At 51.8% G+C, this 18,546-nt stretch overlaps 1 protein-coding gene across 1 annotated transcript; it reads left to right on the forward strand.

Annotated features, from left to right (window-relative positions):
• Positions 1-794: 794 nt before the first annotated feature.
• LOC135998451 (uncharacterized) lies at positions 795-15,094 on the forward strand. Its single transcript, XM_065651634.1, is given in 16 exon segments — positions 795-864; positions 1,451-1,489; positions 1,914-2,021; positions 2,252-2,314; positions 4,900-4,974; positions 6,747-6,885; positions 8,239-8,296; positions 9,856-9,932; positions 13,627-13,718; positions 13,721-13,819; positions 13,906-13,966; positions 13,968-14,104; positions 14,352-14,453; positions 14,640-14,761; positions 14,960-15,021; positions 15,067-15,094. Coding segments are annotated over 16 exon segments (1,332 nt in total).
• Positions 15,095-18,546: the final 3,452 nt, after the last annotated feature.

The raw sequence follows: 18,546 nt of genomic DNA on the forward strand, positions 1-18,546 counted from the left end.
CACCACTCCGGCAGTGCTGGCAGCGGCAGCAGCGGCGGCAGCAGCATTTGCAGCGGCAGCAGCATTTGCAGCAGCAGCAGCAGCGGAAGCGCCAACATTTGCAGCAGCGGCGGCTGTGGCCAAAGCAGCAGCAGCAGCAGCATCGGCAGTAGCAGCATTTGCTGCAGCAGCGGCAGTGATCACAGCAGCAGCAGCGGCACTTGTGGCACAGCCAGTGGCAGTGCCACGATGCAGGCGTGGGGGCCCATAAACCCCTCGCTCCTCTTTATCCTCCTCCTCGTGGCCCTGCAAGCCCAGGGGGTCGGGGCTGCGCCATGCGGACAACGGGGAGCCGGTAGGCGGGCAGGCGGGGACCAGCACTCAGCCCAGAGATCTCCCAGTAAGAAATCCCCGAGGATCCGTGTGTTGGGCCATCCAGCCCTTGACGGGTGTTACACACGGCCTGCAAACAGTATTTGGAGAGCTGCCAGGTGCCAGAAAGCAGGTCACCCTGGCCCCTCTGCAGCTTTGGAAACCTCCACCCACGTCTGGGTCCCACGTCATTAACTGACACCCCCTCCAGTCACCACAGGTCTCTGAGAAAGAAGCAGATAAGAAGATCTAACGGAATGTGCTTGATTCCAGATGTGCCTGTAGCCAATGGACTTGCGACTCCACAGCCGGCTCTCATCCAGAAGCATCGCGGCGATCCCTCAGGTCTGTTGCTTGAACGAGTGAGCATTTAGGGTTTAATATTCTGAAGATGTCCATTGAAATATTTCCTGGGAGCTTCTCTGTTGTGTCTGTCTGCAGACATGGCGGCACGCAATGGATATCCAGGGTACCAGCTGGCTTCCAGGGCTGACACTCGGGGCAGTCTCATGGGTACGTCATGGCTTTTCGCTTCCTTTGGGAGCTGCCAGCTCAAAGCTATTCAGTGATGACGGTATCACAGTGTGTGATGGAAACTTCTCGTGGCTGTTCAGTTGCAGGTGTGAGCACAGGGAGGGCTTTTCCAGCTCCTCCGGTGGGTCCCGCGCCGCAGCTCACCGGGCATGGCAAGGGTGAGTGCTCAGGCTTGGCTGAGTTCACGGGCTAAGCACTCGTTTTCAGTATTTTATTTCTCAGGAATTTAACTTTCTACTTTTCATTAAGGTCATCAAAGAGCAAAGCCTAAGGCAGAAAGACGGAAAACTTCCCAGCATCCATCAGTCCTGAACCAAGTCCTCAAGGAACTGGACAAAGTGCAGCATGGTGGGTATATATCACTCTAGAGCAGAAGACTTGGGAAGTGGAGGTTTAGACACATGTGCTTCTTAGAAGGGTGCCTTCCCCAACTGAACTGACACCCTCAAATGCCCAGGCTTTGTTTCTGAGTGTTATCAATGTATTTTGAGAAATACTGCCTCCTGAAGACATTGGTTCTTGAAGAGGTTACTTCTAATTAAACTGAATCCGTTTCTTTTTAAAGACCTGGGCTACGAGACTGTGCAGAACGAGCCGTTCTGTGGTGTGTATCACAATGTCTGATGGACACTTCTCGTGGCTGATCAGTTGCAGGTGTGAGCACAGGGAGGGCTTTTCCAGCTCCTCGGGTGGGTCCCGCGCCGCAGCTCACCTGGCATGGCAAGGGTGAGTGCTCAGGCTTGGCTGAGTTCACGGGCTAAGCACTCGTGTTCAGTATTTTATTTCTCAGGAATTTAACTTTATATTTTCAATTAAGGTCCTCAAAGAACAAAGCCTAAGGCAGAAAGACTAAAATCTGCCCGGCGTCCATCGGTCCTGACCCAAGTCCTGAAGGAACTGGACAAAGTAGAGCATGGTGGGTATATATCGCTCTATAGCAGAAGACTTGGGAAGTGGAGGTTTAGATACTGGATATTGGTTCTTGAAGAGGTTACTTCTAATTAAACTGATTCTGTTTCTTTCTAAAGACCTGGGCCATGAGACTGTGGAGACCGGGGCGTTTCAGAAAGGAGGCGGTCAGGTAGTGCCGATCTACGATGAAGGCATGTTGGCAATGAAGTCAGGAGGCATGCCAGGTAATTGCTGTCCTCTGGTCATCCAGTGTCATAAACCAAAATCCCTGTGTCTGCAGGCTCTTCAGCAGCCAAACTCTTGTGGTGAGTCCCCCCAGGCACAAGGGAGGGGATCCCTCCTGTGCACTGAGGTCCAAAGGGATGAGCTGAGAGATGGAGCACGGCACAGGGGGAACCTGCCCCGTTCTCCTGCATCCTCTGCTGAGGCTTTACCTTTCTCTGATTCTTGGCAGAGCTGTCCAACCCTGGGGAAGCCCGCCAGGCGGGGTTCAAAGACCTTCTTGACAAGATTCCAGGTATGGAGTGGCCTTGCAGGGGCCAGAAGTGGGAGACAAGTCCTGAAGGCCAGGGGCGTGCAAGCTGTGCCCGTGCTGGAGCAAAGGCAAAGGGGGGAGCGAGGTTCAGGTGTCTCCCCATGGGCCGGACTGTGTCCTCCTGGGGTGTGGGTCCCCTGGGGAGGGAGAGCTGGGGGTGGCATTCCCTGACACAGGGGCCGTTTGTGTCTGTCTCGCTCCAAGGGACAGTTGGCCAAACAGCTGTCAGACCTCGTGTGAGATCACCCGTAGTGTGCACGAAACACTAAGGTACAGAATTGTTCCTCCAGGTGGGAGCGTCGAGAATAGAAAAAATACTACGGATCCTGCGACCTGCAGGAAGTACTGCATAGAAACTGCCGTGGCGAGCTTGGGCTTCATCCTGTTTGGGCTGGGGCTGTTTTGTGCATGCTGGCTGTGCTGGAGGAGGAGACAAAAGTGAGTTGTTGCGCGGGGGGTGTTGTCAAACTCCTGTATCAGATGGCGGCCATGAGCCATGAAGCAAAAATCACCCTGTTGGGTGCTGCTGTAAAGCCCAGATGTTCACCTCGGCCAGGGTGTCCCTGCAGCTCCCACTGCAGCTTTCCCGTGCAGCCGGGTGCCCGCACCCCACAGGGCGCCCAGCGTGCCCCGTGGCCTCGCACCCGCCCAGCGCTGCCCCGCAGCCTCGCACCCGCCCGGCACCGCAGCCACGGCGGGGCCTCAGCAGCCTCTTCTCTCCGCAGGCGCCGCCAGGCCGAGGCCAAGGCAGCTGGGACCACGGCACAGAAATAAACACAGTTCAGCAGCACACTTGCCTGGGAACTCACCCGTTCTGCGCCAAACTTCATGTCAGGGCACACAGGGAGGTGGATGCCCGTGGTGCCAGCGGGCAGGGAGCTGGGCAGGGGACCCTCCGCCGGGCTGGGGGGACACGGCTTCCCTGGTGGGACCAGCCTGCGGAGCTGGGCCAGGAGGGAGAGCTGCAGAGAGAGGGAACCTTGGAGGCTTCTCACTAAATGACTTGGACTTCATGTCCATCAATTCCCATTTTTACCATCACATCACACATTATGATGCTTAGTGCATCTCCCAGCTTTTTGATTCCAGTAGAAGCTTAAATTAACCGCGTGTCCTACAGTAACCATTAAAGCTGGACAGAAGACAGGAAACTACTGCTGAACCACGTGCTGCCGAACCGTGTGCTGCCATTTCTTTCTATGAGCTGCGATTTCCTTCTGTCAGTCATTGCAATGTATGGAGCAAGAGACCTGAGAAATTGCCTTTCTTAGATTCCACATTAATAGATACGTATGTGTGTGAAAAATGGAAATTAGACTCATGAAGGAAGTCCACATTAGTTATGTTTGCATCACGGGCCATGCTAATTTCTGAAGGCCTCGAGGGAACAACTTCAGTGCTTTATTCAGCTTTGTTCACTAACTGAAACGTTTTCATTGAAATAAACCTTTTCACCAAAACAAAGTAGTTTCCTGGCAGTCTGCTGATGTTGTTAATCTTTCAATAGTATTCAGTTTCATTGAAACAAAGATGCTTTGCTACCTTTACTTCAAAGTATATAATTTCTGGGAGACTTGCCATATTAATTTGCTGCTATTTACTACTATATTTTATGATTTTGTTTTGAGATGTGTCCAATGCCATGTGTCAGAGTGCTGTAATACTGGTCCCACAGGAAAGTGGCACTTTTTGTATCCACGTAGTGGGTGATTAAATACAATCCATTTCAAAATAAGGATCAAAATAAGTTCCTGAGCATTGAATTGTCTGTCAGAAGGGAATTCCATATTCCAGCCTACAGCACTAACCAATGAAGCAAAGTGTTTGCTTCTTCCAGACCACGGGAATTTAATTGGCATATCGCATTCTGGCAGGTTTCTTGCTCTGATGGGGCTCTCGTTACTTTTCACAATGATCATAATTATTCAGATTTAAATTGATTCAGGTTCAGACTGATGAGGAAGAGAAGGGGACTCCAAAAGAGGTTGCTGAGCAGAGACATGACAGCAAAGGCTCTGCTGAACCTGAAGAGACGCCAATACCGGGACTCTCAAACTCTCCGTGTCTGGACATAGATATATAGATACTCTCAACAGTGCAGAAAATGGGAGCTGCTCACCTTACAAAAAAGATCCTGCTCAACAAGGAGGAGACCTGAGCTTTATCACTAAACACAACTCCCGTGATCTACAACCATCACTTCAGTAACTTGGGCTGCCTGGAAAATACAGCTCTTCACCTTCCCTCGTTTAATTCAAATTGTCATTTCCATTCCAAAGGCCACCCATTAGCATTCCAAAGTCACAGGACTTTCTCCTCAGCTCTGCTTTTCTCACATTCAGGATGCTGAGACAACCTGATCTCTGAGGGAATTTTTGGTTTTTAAACAGAAAAAGAGATATTCTCATTCGAGACACCAACGAGAGGTCTAGCAAGAGTCTTTTGTGAAAAAAATACTTCAGCTGCTGTAAACTAATCCAGCTGGAACTCCATAAAGGTGTGGGGCCCTCGCCGCCGCCTCAGCCGCCTCTTCCCGCCGTTTTTCCCGCCCGTTTTTCTCCCCTCAGGGCCCGGCGGCCCCTCAGCGTCTCCCGCCGCCGCCTCTGCCCCTGCCCTGCGCCCGCTTGCGGGACTGCGCAAAAGTGAGTTTGGACAGGAAAACCCTCTCTTTTAAAATAATGTGCTGGTGACAAGTAATTCTGCAGTCTTTACAGAGAGTCCCTGCCACAGGCTTAGTTTGCACACAAAAGAAAATTGAGCAACGTGACACGAAAGTGAAGTATTCATGAACCTCCCTCACTGAACAAGCACCGATTTCAATAAGAATCTACATCACAGAAAACAAGCTGAGGTAAGGTGAAAAAAATTATTCTTGCCACCTAAAGTAACAGACCCCCACAGGGTTGAATTGCCTATTTATTGTAAGCAGTGGTTTTGTAAAGCTTTGGGGAGAGAACTGACGGTCCTGCTCGGACTCTTGCCGACTCCAGCCCTCGCTCAATACGTGAGTACAGGGACCAGCTCACACACACCTTGCTGCTGTTTCTGTCCCACCCCTTGGGCACAGAGAAATCTGAAACTTCTTTCATGCATAAACCTCTAAAACCTCCAGATGACCATCTGTCATTTTGACAATATTCTGGTCACTCTAGGCGCTTATGGTGAACCCACATTTCTTCTGTTAAAAGAGCAATTTTCTAAAGCTTTGGGGAGAGAACTGACTAACTTGAAAGACTAAAAGTCTTGTTTAATTTTGTGTTCTAGTTTCAGAACCAGCAAGTCACCAGGGAAATCAGGGTTAATGGCAGCATCCAAATCCTGAGCATCAAAAGGGAAGTGCACGTGGCCGGCAAAGGAGCGAATCTGGGACATGGAAAACCATTTGGAACTTCAACACAGTGAGCGGCAAGGAGCAAGCGTGTTCAGAAAATGTACAGCGAGACTAGCTCTGCTAAAGCTGACCAAAATACAGGACTTGTTTCTTTAGTCTTAACATTTTGAGTCCAAGTTTGAGGAAAAAAACCTCTGCATTTATTACTATTTGAATGCAATTTTTAATTCCAATCTTAAGTATTGAAAAACTGAATTCCTAGTTCTCAATAACTTTATTTTCCAGGGCTTTGTTGCAGCTGAACTGATGTCTGACAGAATTTGCCTCGTTTCCACAACGAACAGAAACCTGATGCCCAGCTTTGATGTACTTCCCTCAGTGGTTCAGGGCTTCTGGGTGAGATCAAAAAGGGTGCTTGCAGTGGAGGGTTTTAATGAATCACAGAATCACAGAATGTTAGGGATTGGAAGGGACCTCCAAAGATCATCTAGTCCAATCCCCCTGCCAGAGCAGGAAGACCTAGGTGAGGTTACACAGGAAGGCGTCCAGGCGGGTTTTGAATGTCTCCAGAGAAGGAGAATCCACAACCTCCCTGGGCAGCCTGTTCCAGCGTTCCGTCACCCTCACTGAGAAGAAGTTTCTTCTCAAATTTAAGTGGAACCTCTTGTGTTCCAGCTTGAACCCATTACCCCTTGTCTTACTGTTGGTTGTCAGCAAGAAGAGCCTGGCTCCATCCTCGTGACACCCACCCTTTATATATTTATAAATAATGGGTTTGTGTCATTGTAGATAACCCTTGGATAAAACCCCACCCTAATTTTAAAGGTTTAGGTTTGCAGCTTGCTCTCTTTAGCCTCCCTGCACCTGGACTCCCTCAGAAACATCCGCCACAGGAGCTGAATTCAGCGCTTGCCAAGGGCCCCAGAGTCACCCAGGGGATGAAAAGCCCGCACTAAATACACCCAAAACACCAAATACACCAAAAACACCAAACACCGAGTCATCATCCAGACACAGAAACATGCACAGCATTCAATGGACCAAGGCACTGATCTTGCTGCATTCTGTTCTTTGGTGTTTCAGGTCTGAAGTGTCAAGGACGACCGACACAGGTGATCACATTCGTCCTCGGCCAGACAGTTGTCCCTGACCTCAGGATTTACGGACCTGACATCTTCAACGTGTGCAGAGTCCACATCCGTAGTGGCTTCTCCAGTTGCCGGTGAGTACAACTAGATGAATTCTCTCTGTAACGAACTGATATAAACTGGAACCTTACTGCAGGCTGATTGTCTGCAAACCCTGTATGACAAAGGTGCTCTACGGATCAGGTGCAGGCTGTTGCATTTGGACACAGCACCATTTCCACCCCCTCGCTGCTTGCTTTGCTTTCGTCATTGCTTTGGTACTTGAGATGGCTCAATTTGATTAAAACACGAGTGCGATGTGCCTGGTATTAAGGGCTGCCAAAGAGCACACAGATCATTTAACACCTTATCTCCTGGTGCTTGCTTTTCTTCACAGAATCACAGAATCACAGAATCACAGAATGTTAGGGATTGGAAGGGACCTCCAAAGATCATCTAGTCCAATCCCCCTGCCAGAGCAGGAACACCCAGATGAGGTTACACAGGAAGGCGTCCAGGCAGGTTTTGAATGTCTGCAGAGAAGGAGACTCCACAACCTCCCCGGGCAGCCTGTTCCACTTTTGCATCACCCTTACCGAGAAGAAGTTTCTTGTCAAATTTAAGTGGAACCTCTTGTGTTCCAGCTTGAACCCATTACCCCTTGTCTTACTGTTGGTTGTCACCGAGAAGAGCCTGGCTCCATCCTCGTGACACCCACCCTTTATGTATTTATAAACATTAACGAGGTCACCCCTCAGTCTTCTCTTCTCCAAGCTAAAGAGCCCCAGCTCCCTCAGCCTTTCCTCATAAGGGAGATGCTCCACTCCCTTCAGCATCTTCGTGGCCCTGCGCTGGACTCTCTCCAGCAGTTCCCTGTCCTTCTGGAACTGCGGGGCCCAGAACTGGACACAATATTCCAGATGAGGTCTCACCAGGGCAGAGTAGAGGGGAAGGAGAACCTCTCTCGACCTACTAACCACCCCGCTTCTAATACACCCCAGGATGCCATTGGCCTTCTTGGCCACAAGGGCACAGTGCTGGCTCATGGTCATCCTGCTGTCCACCAGGACTCCCAGGTCCCCTTCCCCTACACTGCTCTCTAATAGGTCATTCCCCAACCTATACTGGAACCTGGGGTTGTTCCTGCCCAGATATAAGACTCTACATTTTCCCTTGTTATACTTCATTAAATTTTTCCCTGCCCAACTCTCCAGCCTGTCCAGATCTCGCTGCATGGCAGCACAGCCTTTTGGCATGTCAGCCACTCCTCCAAGCTTGGTGTCATCAGCAAACTTGCTGATAGTACACGCAATTCCCTCATCCAAGTCGTTGATGAATATATTGAATAATCCTGGTCCCAGAAATGACCCTTGAGGGACTCCACTAGACACAGGCCTCCAACCAGACTCCGCCCCATTGACCACGATTCTCTGGCTTCTCTCCTTCAGCCAGTTTGCGGTCCACCTCACTACCCGATTTTCCGGTCCATACTTCCTCAGTTTAGCCGTGAGGATGCTGTGGGAGACGGTGTCAAATGCTTTACTGATGTCGAGGCAGACCACATCCACTGCTCTGCCATCATCAATCCACCTTGTTACGTCTTCATAAAAGGCTATGAGGTTGGTCAAGCACGACTTGCCCTTGGTGAAGCCATGTTGACTGCCCCTGATGACCCTCTTATCCTTGATATGTCTTAAGATGGCACCAAGGATGAGGTGTTCCGTCACTTTCCCAGGGATGGAGGTGAGACTCACCTGTCTATAGTTGCCCGGGTCCTCCTTCTTGCCCTTTTTGAAGACCGGAGTGACATTTGCTTTCCTCCGGTCCTCAGGGGGCACCTCTCCCGTTTCCCAAGACTTGGCAAAGATGATGGAGAGTGGTCCAGCAATGACTTCAGCCAGCTCCCTCAGCACCCGTGGGTGCATCCCATCTGGATCCATGGATTTACAGACGCCCAGATTGCTTAATTGCTCCCTAACTCAGTCCTCATCAACCAAGGCAAACTCCTCCATTGCCCTGCCTTCCTCTGGAGCCTCAGGGGTACGAGGCTCCTCAGGACAGCCTCCGGCAGAGTAGACAGAGACAAAGAAGGCATTCAGTAACTCTGCCTTCTCTGTGTCTTCTGTCACCAGGGCACCCACTCCACTCCTCAGTGGGCCTACATCGCCTCTGCTGTTAGTTTTATCTGCCATGGATTTGAAGAAGCTCTTTCTGTTGTCCTTGACCCCTCTCGCCAGGTTTAACTCTAAGGAGGCCTTAGCTTTCCTAGTTGCCTCCCTACATCCTTTAACAACAGCCTTATATTCTTCCCAAGTGGCCAGCCCCTCCTTCCATGATTTGTAAACTCTCCTCTTCCACTTGAGCTTACCCAGCAGTTCCCTGTTTAAACACGCAGGTCTCCTGGCTCCCTTCCTTGACTTCCTACGTGCCGGGATGCTCTGATCTTGAGCTTCGTAGAAGCAGTCCCTGAATGTTAACCAACTGTCTTGGGCCCCTTTACCTTCAAGCAGCCTGGCCCACGGGATTTCCCCCAGCAATTGTTTGAAAAGGCCAAAGTTGGCCCTGTTGAAGTCCAGGGTTGCAATTCTGCTTGCTGTTCTGCTCCCGCCACACGAGATCCTCAACTCCACCATTTCATGGTCACTGCAACCAAGGCAGCCCTCCACCTTTACTGCTTCAACCAGACCCTCCTTGTTAGTGAGGACGAGATCCAGCAGCGCACCTCTCCTAGTCTGTTCCTCCACCATTTGCATCAGAAAGTTATCATCAATGCACTGGAGGAACCTCCTAGACGGTGGCTGGCTGGCTGAGTAGTCCTTCCAGCAAACATCAGGGGAGTTAAAATCCCCCATAACAACCAGAGCCTGTGACTGTGAGGCCGCTCTCAGCTGCCCATAGAAGGCCTCATCAACTTCCTCACCCTGATCTGCTGGCCTGTAACAGACACCCACATCAGTATCAACCCTGCCAGCCTGCCCCTTAATTCTCACCCACAGACTCTCAACTCGCTCCTCAACTGCACCTGGACAGTACTCTCTACATTGTAGTTGCTCTCTCACGTAAAGAGCAACTCCACCACCACGCTTGGCTGGCCTGTCTTTCCTGAAAAGGACATCGCCATCATTGACCACATTCCAGTCATGTGAGCTGGCCCACCATGTCTCTGTAATTGCCACCAGATCGGAATCTCCTGACTGAACGCAGGTTTCTGACTCCTCCTGCTTATTCCCCATGCTGCGCGCATTGGTGTACAGGCACTTCAGGGAGCGAGCCGAGTACACTGATTTCACCCTAGGGGTGTGGGGGGCCTCCTGGTCTTTACTGATTCCAGCATGCAGCCCCACCGATGCAAGCCCAGCTACAACCCCATCCCCCTTCAAATCTAGTTTAAAGCCCTCCAAATGAGCCCTGCTAATTTCTGTCCCAGCATCCTTTTACCCCTGTGGGATAAACCTTTCCCACGTATCACTGTCCGGACTGGTGTCTTATAAAACCAGCCGTTATCAAAGAATCCAAAGCCCTGCCTGTAGCACCAGTCTCGAAGCCAATCATTTACGGACTTAAATTTTCTATTCCATCCCACATCATCACCCGAAAATGGAAAGAGGGAAGAGAAGATAACTTGAGCCCCACACTCTTGCACCATTCGTCCCAAGGCCTTGAAATCTTTCTTCATTTCCCTCAGACTACGGGATGCAGCTTCCTCCCCATCTGTCTCAAGATCAGTAGTGGGTAGCAGTCCGTTGGGTGCACCAGGTTGGGAAGTGCCCTGGTGATGTCCCTGATCCGGGCACCAGGTAGGCTACAAACTTCCTGATGATGAGGGTCAACTCTGCATATCGGGCCCTCTGTCCCTCTCGGAAGGGAATTGCCTACTACGATTACCCTTCTTTCTTTTTTATCGGATGCAGTCTTGAGGTGTGGAGTCAATCGCCTCTTCCTATGTGACCTTGTAGGAGGCCCTTGCACCACATCCCCACCTACATCTTCTTCAATATCCAGGCCCTCAAACTTATTACGGAGGGGCACCTGGGGAAGCAAAGCAGGTAGACAGGGGGGTTGCCCGTGACGCCTAACTGGAACTTGCTTCCAACCCTCCTCAGCTTTTGGGTCCCCTATCTCTGCCCGAGAGCGACAGGGCAGGGACTGTCTCGGGGCTTCCCCCTCTGTCCGACAGGGCAGGGGGTCCATCACCTTTTGGGGGGTTCCCCCTTGGGGCCTTTCTGCCTGGCACACACCAGGGAGTTACTCCACCAGTCGATCTCCTTTTCACACTCCCTTTCTTGTTTGTAAAGAACTCCAATCCATCTACAACGAAGGAGTCTGCACTAGACTTAATGCCCTGAATCTTGTGCAGCTGAACTACTGCTGTGCCAACACCAAGGTCTGAAACTCTCACCTTTCTGGAACCACGTGCGGATGCCCGATCGCACCTGCACGAAGCCAACCCTCATGCTGTTCTTCCCTGGCATCTCCTCTGCCAAGAGTTCCCTTCCTGATGATTCTAATGCAGAAACAGGTCAATTGTTGACCACAGCTTTCAACGAAGCGCCTTAGCATGGATTGAATCCGGCTACTTTCTCATTACTGTACCCTTCATTATCTACGAGCACATCCAGAAACATAGTTTGATTGTATCTACCCTTTTGAGCCCTTCAAATGTTCTTTCAAAAGCCTGATCTTGACACAGGGTGCAGCCATAGAGGAGAGCGAGTGTCAGTGTGTGGTCCAGGGAAACATGCCTCACATTCAAAATCTTGTTTCACGTGCACGAGAGGTCGAAGAAAAGCAGGACATTGCAATGAATTTGCCTTGTTTTTAGGGAAGAGGTGTCTTAATTTGTAGGATTTACAGATTTGTTCTGTTCCTAGAGTCCTGTATTTCCTCTGCTCTAATGAAAATGGCAGGATGCCCTGGGTTACCCTGTGAATACAAATCTCTCTCTCAGAACACCAGCCATGCAAGGTCCCGCAGTTTCTGTTCCCCTCTCACCCATCCCCAGAGGTTTATTCTGCAGCAGTTGGAGAGGAGACAGAGTTCACTTCGGCCCATCTCAGGCCAAAGCAGCTGCATTCCCTGCATTAGCACACACCAGTCCCTGCAGAGGAGACAGACAGCAGTTTGTTGCTGCCCATCTCTTTCCTTTTGCTGTTACACAAGTTCTTGGGATCCCCTTACACACCATCAGCTCTCCTTCTACTCAGGCTGAGACTAAATATGACAGAAAAGGCAAGAATCAAAGCTGAGGAGGGATTTTCACTTTATTGATAGTCATTAGACACTATCCTAACAGAATCTTTCAGCTCTCATCATGCCCTGCTCTGGTTTGGTATTGGCATTTCTCTATTTAACTCCCTTTCCAGCAGAGACTGGAAAGAAATATTTTAGCACTAGTATGTATGTTTTAATGCCAAACGTACATGAGTGAAAGAAAAGGAAACGTCAGATACTTACACACCAAAGAAACTTCCCACAGCAACAAAAATACACCCATGATGCCGATGGGATTTCTTTTTAAATCCTGTAGGATTATGTGAAATGCAGTCAGTAAAGTTGCGCCTTTCACTCTGTGCAGCTCTGCTCCCTCCTGCTGGCCACATGTGCATGTACTTGTGCCTTACACCAGGGAAACCCAACTGCAGGAGATCCGAATGTTCATTTAACCAAACAGCGCTTCATCAGAGCTGTTTGTAGGTTCCCTGCTCAAAGTTAGGCGCATGTTTTGAGGTAATCACTGTTACAGAACAGACTGCAAAGGAAAAGACTGAGTTTGCATCTTGGGAGTCACAGGGGACTGAGAATCCCAACACCTGTGCTGAGGGTTGGACTTGGCCATTAGAGCAAGATTGTTCCTGTGGTAATTGGAGGGTATGAGGAAATAATGAATTGGGGAGGATAGGGTACTTTTTATAGCTGTCACAGCTTTTGTAATACAGTGGTTGTGGGTCCTTGACATGGACAACTGTAGAAGTGGTGGCTGAGGTTGTATAGTGGAAATGCTTTTCTTCTGCTTTTTAACCCAAATGGCCATCCAACAGTCATAGAATAATGAATCTGGAAATATTAGTTTGCCTCAGCAGGCAGAGCCTCTGCTACCCAGCAGTGCTGTGTGACCGCTGTGTCACTTGTCACCTCTGTCACTGAGCGCAAGGACAGTGTAAAACCCAGGTGCTTTGGAAAGCTCCCCCAGTCTCTGCTGATGTGCAAAATCTGTCTCATGTGCACCCTCAAAATACACATGGAGACAGGACGAGCAGATCTCAGAAACATCTGACCCGGCAGGCCGGACGTCCCGAGTCCCGCATCACCAGCTGATGCAATCGCAAAGCCTCCCAAAGTCACCAAGCATTTCCAGGATGATCCCCGGCTGTCCCCAGGGCGCCCTGGCTGCTGCCACCTCAACCTCTCTTGCCACATCTCTGGCTGCCCTCACTGCTCGCCACCCTCTGTGCCGCAGAGACGAGGCAGACGCAGACATTGCCGTCCTCATCCCTTTCGACTGCCGCGGCTGAGACAGGTGAAGTCCTGAGACTGCTTCTTCCCTGCCATAGCTCAGCAGCAGCCATGAGCTCCATTGTGCACGTTGGGATTTGCATCCCCAGGCCTTGAACAAATCCAGTGGGGGGGAATCCACAACTGCTCTGGGCAAGGGGTCTCGACACCCTCATTGCAAAATCTCTTCTCAAGAGGTTTGGTGTTCTCTGATGAGACAGGACTTGCATGGTACGGGACCAAGATGTCACCAATGGGTGACTGAGATTGTTTAATGAACCACTGTCAAAGGTATTAGCAAAAGTGGGTTTAATATGATGTCGGAAAAGTGCGATTTAACAAAGTTCCATTGCAAGGTTCACTATTACTGTACAGCACAATCATTTGAACAGTGATTCAGAACTACTAAGGCACAAACCAAAGTACCAAGACACGATTCTGCTTTCCTGGGGACTTGGAGACCTCACCGCCCACGGGGCCCCATCACAGCCCAGTTCACCAGCCCTGGACCCAAATACTCGGTCCAGGGCCCAACGGGTAAGACAAGGATCAGAGTGGTGTGTGGCACGTTGAGCACACCCGTGGTAAAATCAGCTACAAACCCACTTCCCTTCTCTTCCTAGGTTACATCAACCACAACCCCACCAAAGTCAAAGCCCCCGTGTACACATGCAGAGGGGCAAGATCCTGCGGAAGGCGGCTGCTCCCCAGGCCCTCGCTATTATGTGGAGCCCTCCATGACCAGGACTGGGAAGTACGTGGCTCCAGCCTACGCCGTCGCTGGACTTCCCAGGATAAAGACGGACATCACACCTGGACCAAGTGAGTAACATTCCTCCAGTTGATTGTTCAGACAAGACAAATACATTTTCACGTTTCCCTGCTACAGTGGTACAAAAGATAGATGGGTACAAAAGGCTCAGCTCACCCTTTCAATGAGCTGTCATTGTTTTCTGGCAGCTGGCACTTCTGCAGCTGTTAGGGAGAGCAGCTCCTGGTGAAATTGCCTCCTTGGCTTGAGAAAAATGCCAGAACTTCACCACTTTTGTGCTGTCGTCCTCTACCCTAGGCGATTACAGCCCAGAGAAGTCCAACCGGCACGTCTTTAAGTGCCCGCCTGAGCTGTCCATGGGCTTCCGAAACAGGGGCGTGAAAACCGACCTCGGTCCAGGTAAGTGACCGCGGGGAGATGGAAACCCTTGCAGCTGGGGTGGCCTCTAGTGACAATCTGCTGCTCAGCTTTTCAACCAGAGTGAGTTGGGAAAGGGGGCAGACATCCTTCCTGCTGCGCTGAGCAGCCTTTGTGGGGTGCCTGTCTCTGCCCCAGAGGTTTCTTCCCTTCCCGTCCCTCTTGCAGGTCCCGGCACCTACACCTTGCCCAGGGTGCTGGGCCCCAACACGGCGCACACGTCTGCCAGCCCGTGCTACTCCATGAAGAGCAGGAGTCAGCGGGATCGTTATGATGCCGATCTTGCCAAGGTGAGAGTCACATCCAAGGGCTGCAGACACACACAAAGACAAAAATCAATGCCCACGCCTCCACCAACTTGCAAGAGAAGGGCTGTGGGGTTCCCAAATCCTTTGCCCAGCTTGCTGAACTGGTGCATGCCATGCTGGCAAGGCGTAAGAACAAACACCGGCCATTTTCACCCAGCAGCTCCGCTGATTGTCTTACAGACCCCAGGGCCAGCGGCGCTCCCGAAGATTGAGCTGGACATTTTCAAAACCAGAGCTCCCGGGTAATCCGGGAAAGACTAAAAGTGTTGTTTAATTTTGTGTTCTAGTTTCAGAACCAGCAAGTCGGCAATGTGAGCTCGCAGCTCAGAAGGCCCATGGTATCCTGGGCTGCACCTTGGGCTGTGAGGTCACAGAGCCGCGTTGTGTCACACCCTGGTGTGGAGTGCTGTGCACGGACACCGCTCCGGCAGTGCTGGCAGCGGCGGCAGCGGCGGCAGCAGCATTTGCAGCGGCAGCAGCATTTGCAGCAGCAGCAGCAGCGGAAGCGCCAGCATTTCCAGCAGCAGCAGCATTTGCAGCGGCAGCAGCATTTGCAGCAGCAGCAGCAGCGGAAGCGCCAGCATTTCCAGCAGCAGCAGCATTTGCAGCGGCAGCAGCATTTGCAGCAGCAGCAGCGGAAGCGCAAGCATTTGCAGCAGCGGCGGCTGTGGCCAAAGCAGCAGCAGCAGTAGCATTGGCAGTAGCAGCATTTGCTGCAGCAGCGGCAGTGGTCACAGCAGCAGCAGCGGCACTTGTGGCACAGCCAGTGGCAGTGCCACGATGCAGGCGTGGGGGCCCATAACCCCCTCGCTCCTCTTTATCCTCCTCCTCGTGGCCCTGCAAGCCCGGGGGGTCGGGGCTGCGCCATGCGGACAACGGGGAGCCGGTAGGCAGGCAGGCGGGGACCAGCACTCAGCCCAGAGATCTCCCAGTAAGAAATCCCCGAGGATCCGTGTGTTTGGCCATCCAGCCCTTGACGGGTGTTACACACGGCCTGCAAACAGTATTTGGAGAGCTGCCAGGTGCCAGAAAGCAGGTCACCCTGGCCCCTCTGCAGCTTTGGAAACCTCCACCCACGTCTGGGTCCCACGTCATTAACTGACACCCCCTCCAGTCACCGCAGGTCTCTGAGGAAGAAGCAGATAAGAAGATCTAACGGAATGTGCTTGATTCCAGATGTGCCTGTAGCCGATGGACTCACGACTCCACAGCCGGCTCTCATCCAGAAACATCGCGGCGATCCCTCAGGTCTGTTGCTTGAACGAGTGAGCATTTAGGGTTTAATATTCTGAAGACGTCCATTGAAATATTTCCTGGGAGCTTCTCTGTTGTGTCTGTCTGCAGACATGGCGGCACGCAATGGATATCCAGGGTACCAGCTGGCTTCCAGGGCTGACACTCGGGGCAGTCTCATGGGTATGTCGTGGCTTTTCGCTTCACTTGGGAGCAGCCAGCTCAAAGCTATTCAGTGATGACGGTATCACAGTGTGTGATGGAAAATCCTCGTGGCTGTTCAGTTGCAGGTGTGAGCACAGGGAGGGCTTTTCCAGCTCCTCCGGTGGGTCCCGCGCCGCAGCTCACCGGGCATGGCAAGGGTGAGTGCTCAGGCTTGGCTGAGTTCACAGGCTAAGCACTCGTTTTCAGTATTTTATTTCTCAGGAATTTAACTTTCTACTTTCCGTTAAGGTCATCAAAGAGCAAAGCCTAAGGCAGAAAGACGGAAAACTTCCCAGCATCCATCAGTCCTGAACCAAGTCCTCAAGGAACTGGACAAAGTGCAGCATGGTGGGTATATATCGCTCTAGAGCAGAAGACTTGGGAAGTGGAGGTTTAGACACATGTGCTTCTTAGAAGGGTGCCTTCCCCAACTGAACTGACACCCTCAAATGCCCAGGCTTTGTTTCTGAGTGTTATCAATGTATTTTGAGAAATATTGCCTCCTGAAGACATTGGTTCTTGAAGAGGTTACTTCTAATTAAACTGAATCCGCTTCTTTTTAAAGACCTGGGCCACGAGACTGTGCAGAACGAGCCGTTGTGTGGTGTGTATCACAATGTCTGATGGACACTTCTCGTGGCTGATCAGTTGCAGGTGTGAGCACAGGGAGGGCTTTTCCAGCTCCTCGGGTGGGTCCCGCGCCGCAGCTCACCTGGCATGGCAAGGGTGAGTGCTCAGGCTTGGCTGAGTTCACGGGCTAAGCATTCGTGTTCAGTATTTTATTTCTCAGGAATTTAACTTTATATTTTCAATTAAGGTCCTCAAAGAACAAAGCCTAAGGCAGAAAGACTAAAATCTGCCCGGCGTCCATCGGTCCTGACCCAAGTCCTGAAGGAACTGGACAAAGTAGAGCATGGTGGGTATATATCGCTCTATAGCAGAAGACTTGGGAAGTGGAGGTTTAGATACTTGAAGAGGTTACTTCTAATTAAACTGATTCCGTTTCTTTCTAAAGACCTGGGCCACGAGACTGTGGAGACCGTGGCATTTCAGAAAGGAGGCGGTCAGGTAGTGCCGATCTACGATGAAGGGATGTTGGCAATGAAATCACCAGGCATGCCAGGTAATTGCTGTCCTCTGGTCATCCAGTGTCATAAACCAAAATCCCTGTGTCTGCAGGCTCTTCAGCAGCCAAACTCTTGTGGTGAGTCCCCCCAGGCACAAGGGAGGGGATCCCTCCTGTGCACTGAGGTCCAAAGGGATGAGCTGAGAGATGGAGCACGGCACAGGGGGAACCTGCCCCGTTCTCCTGCATCCTCTGCTGAGGCTTTACCTTTCTCTGATTCTTGGCAGAGCTGTCCAACCCTGGGGAAGCCCGCCAGGCGGGGATCAAAGACCTTCTTGACAAGATTCGAGGTACGGAGCGGCCTTGCAGGGGCCAGAAGTGGGAGACAAGTCCTGAAGGCCAGGGGCGTGCAAGCTGTGCCCTTGCTGGAGCAAAGGCAAAGGGGGGAGCGAGGTTCAGGTGTCTCCCCATGGGCCGGACTGTGTCCTCCTGGGGTGTGGGTCCCCCGGGGAGGGAGAGCTGGGGGTGGCATTCCCTGACACAGGGGCCGTTTGTGTCTGTCTCGCTCCATGGGACAGTTGGCCAAACAGCTGTCAGGCCTTGTGTGAGATCACCCTTAAAGTGCACGAAACACTAAGGTACAGAATTGTTCCTCCAGGTCGAAGCATCGAGAATAGAAAAAATACTACGGATCCTGCAACCTACAAGAAGTACTGCATAGAAACTGCCGTGGCGAGCTTGGGCTCCATCCTATTTGGGCTGGGGCTGTTTTGTGCATGCTGGCTGTGCTGGAGGAGGAGACAAAAGTGAGTTGTTGCGCGGGGGGTGTTGCCAAACTCCTGTATCAGATGGCGGCCATGAGCCATGAAGCAAAAATCACCATGTTGGGTGCTGCCGTAAAGCCCAGATGTTCACCTCGACCAGGGTGTCCCTGCAGCTCCCACCGCAGCTTCCCCGTGCAGCCGGGTGCCCGCACCCCACGGGGCGCCCAGCGCTGCCCCGCAGCCTCGCACCCGCCCGGCACCGCAGCCACGGCGGGGCCTCAGCAGCCTCTTCTCTCCGCAGGCGCCGCCAGGCCGAGGCCAAGGCAGCTGGGACCGCGGCACAGCAATAAACACAGTTCAGCAGCACACTTGTCTGGGAACTCACCCGTTCTGCGCCAAACTTCATGTCGGGGGCACGCAGGGAGGTGGATGCCCGTGGTGCCAGCGGGCAGGGAGCTGGGCAGGGGACCCTCCGCCGGGCTGGGGGGACACGGCTTCCC

This window comes from Caloenas nicobarica, chromosome 25 (genome assembly GCF_036013445.1).
Source record: "Caloenas nicobarica isolate bCalNic1 chromosome 25, bCalNic1.hap1, whole genome shotgun sequence".
NCBI lineage: Eukaryota > Metazoa > Chordata > Aves > Columbiformes > Columbidae > Caloenas > Caloenas nicobarica.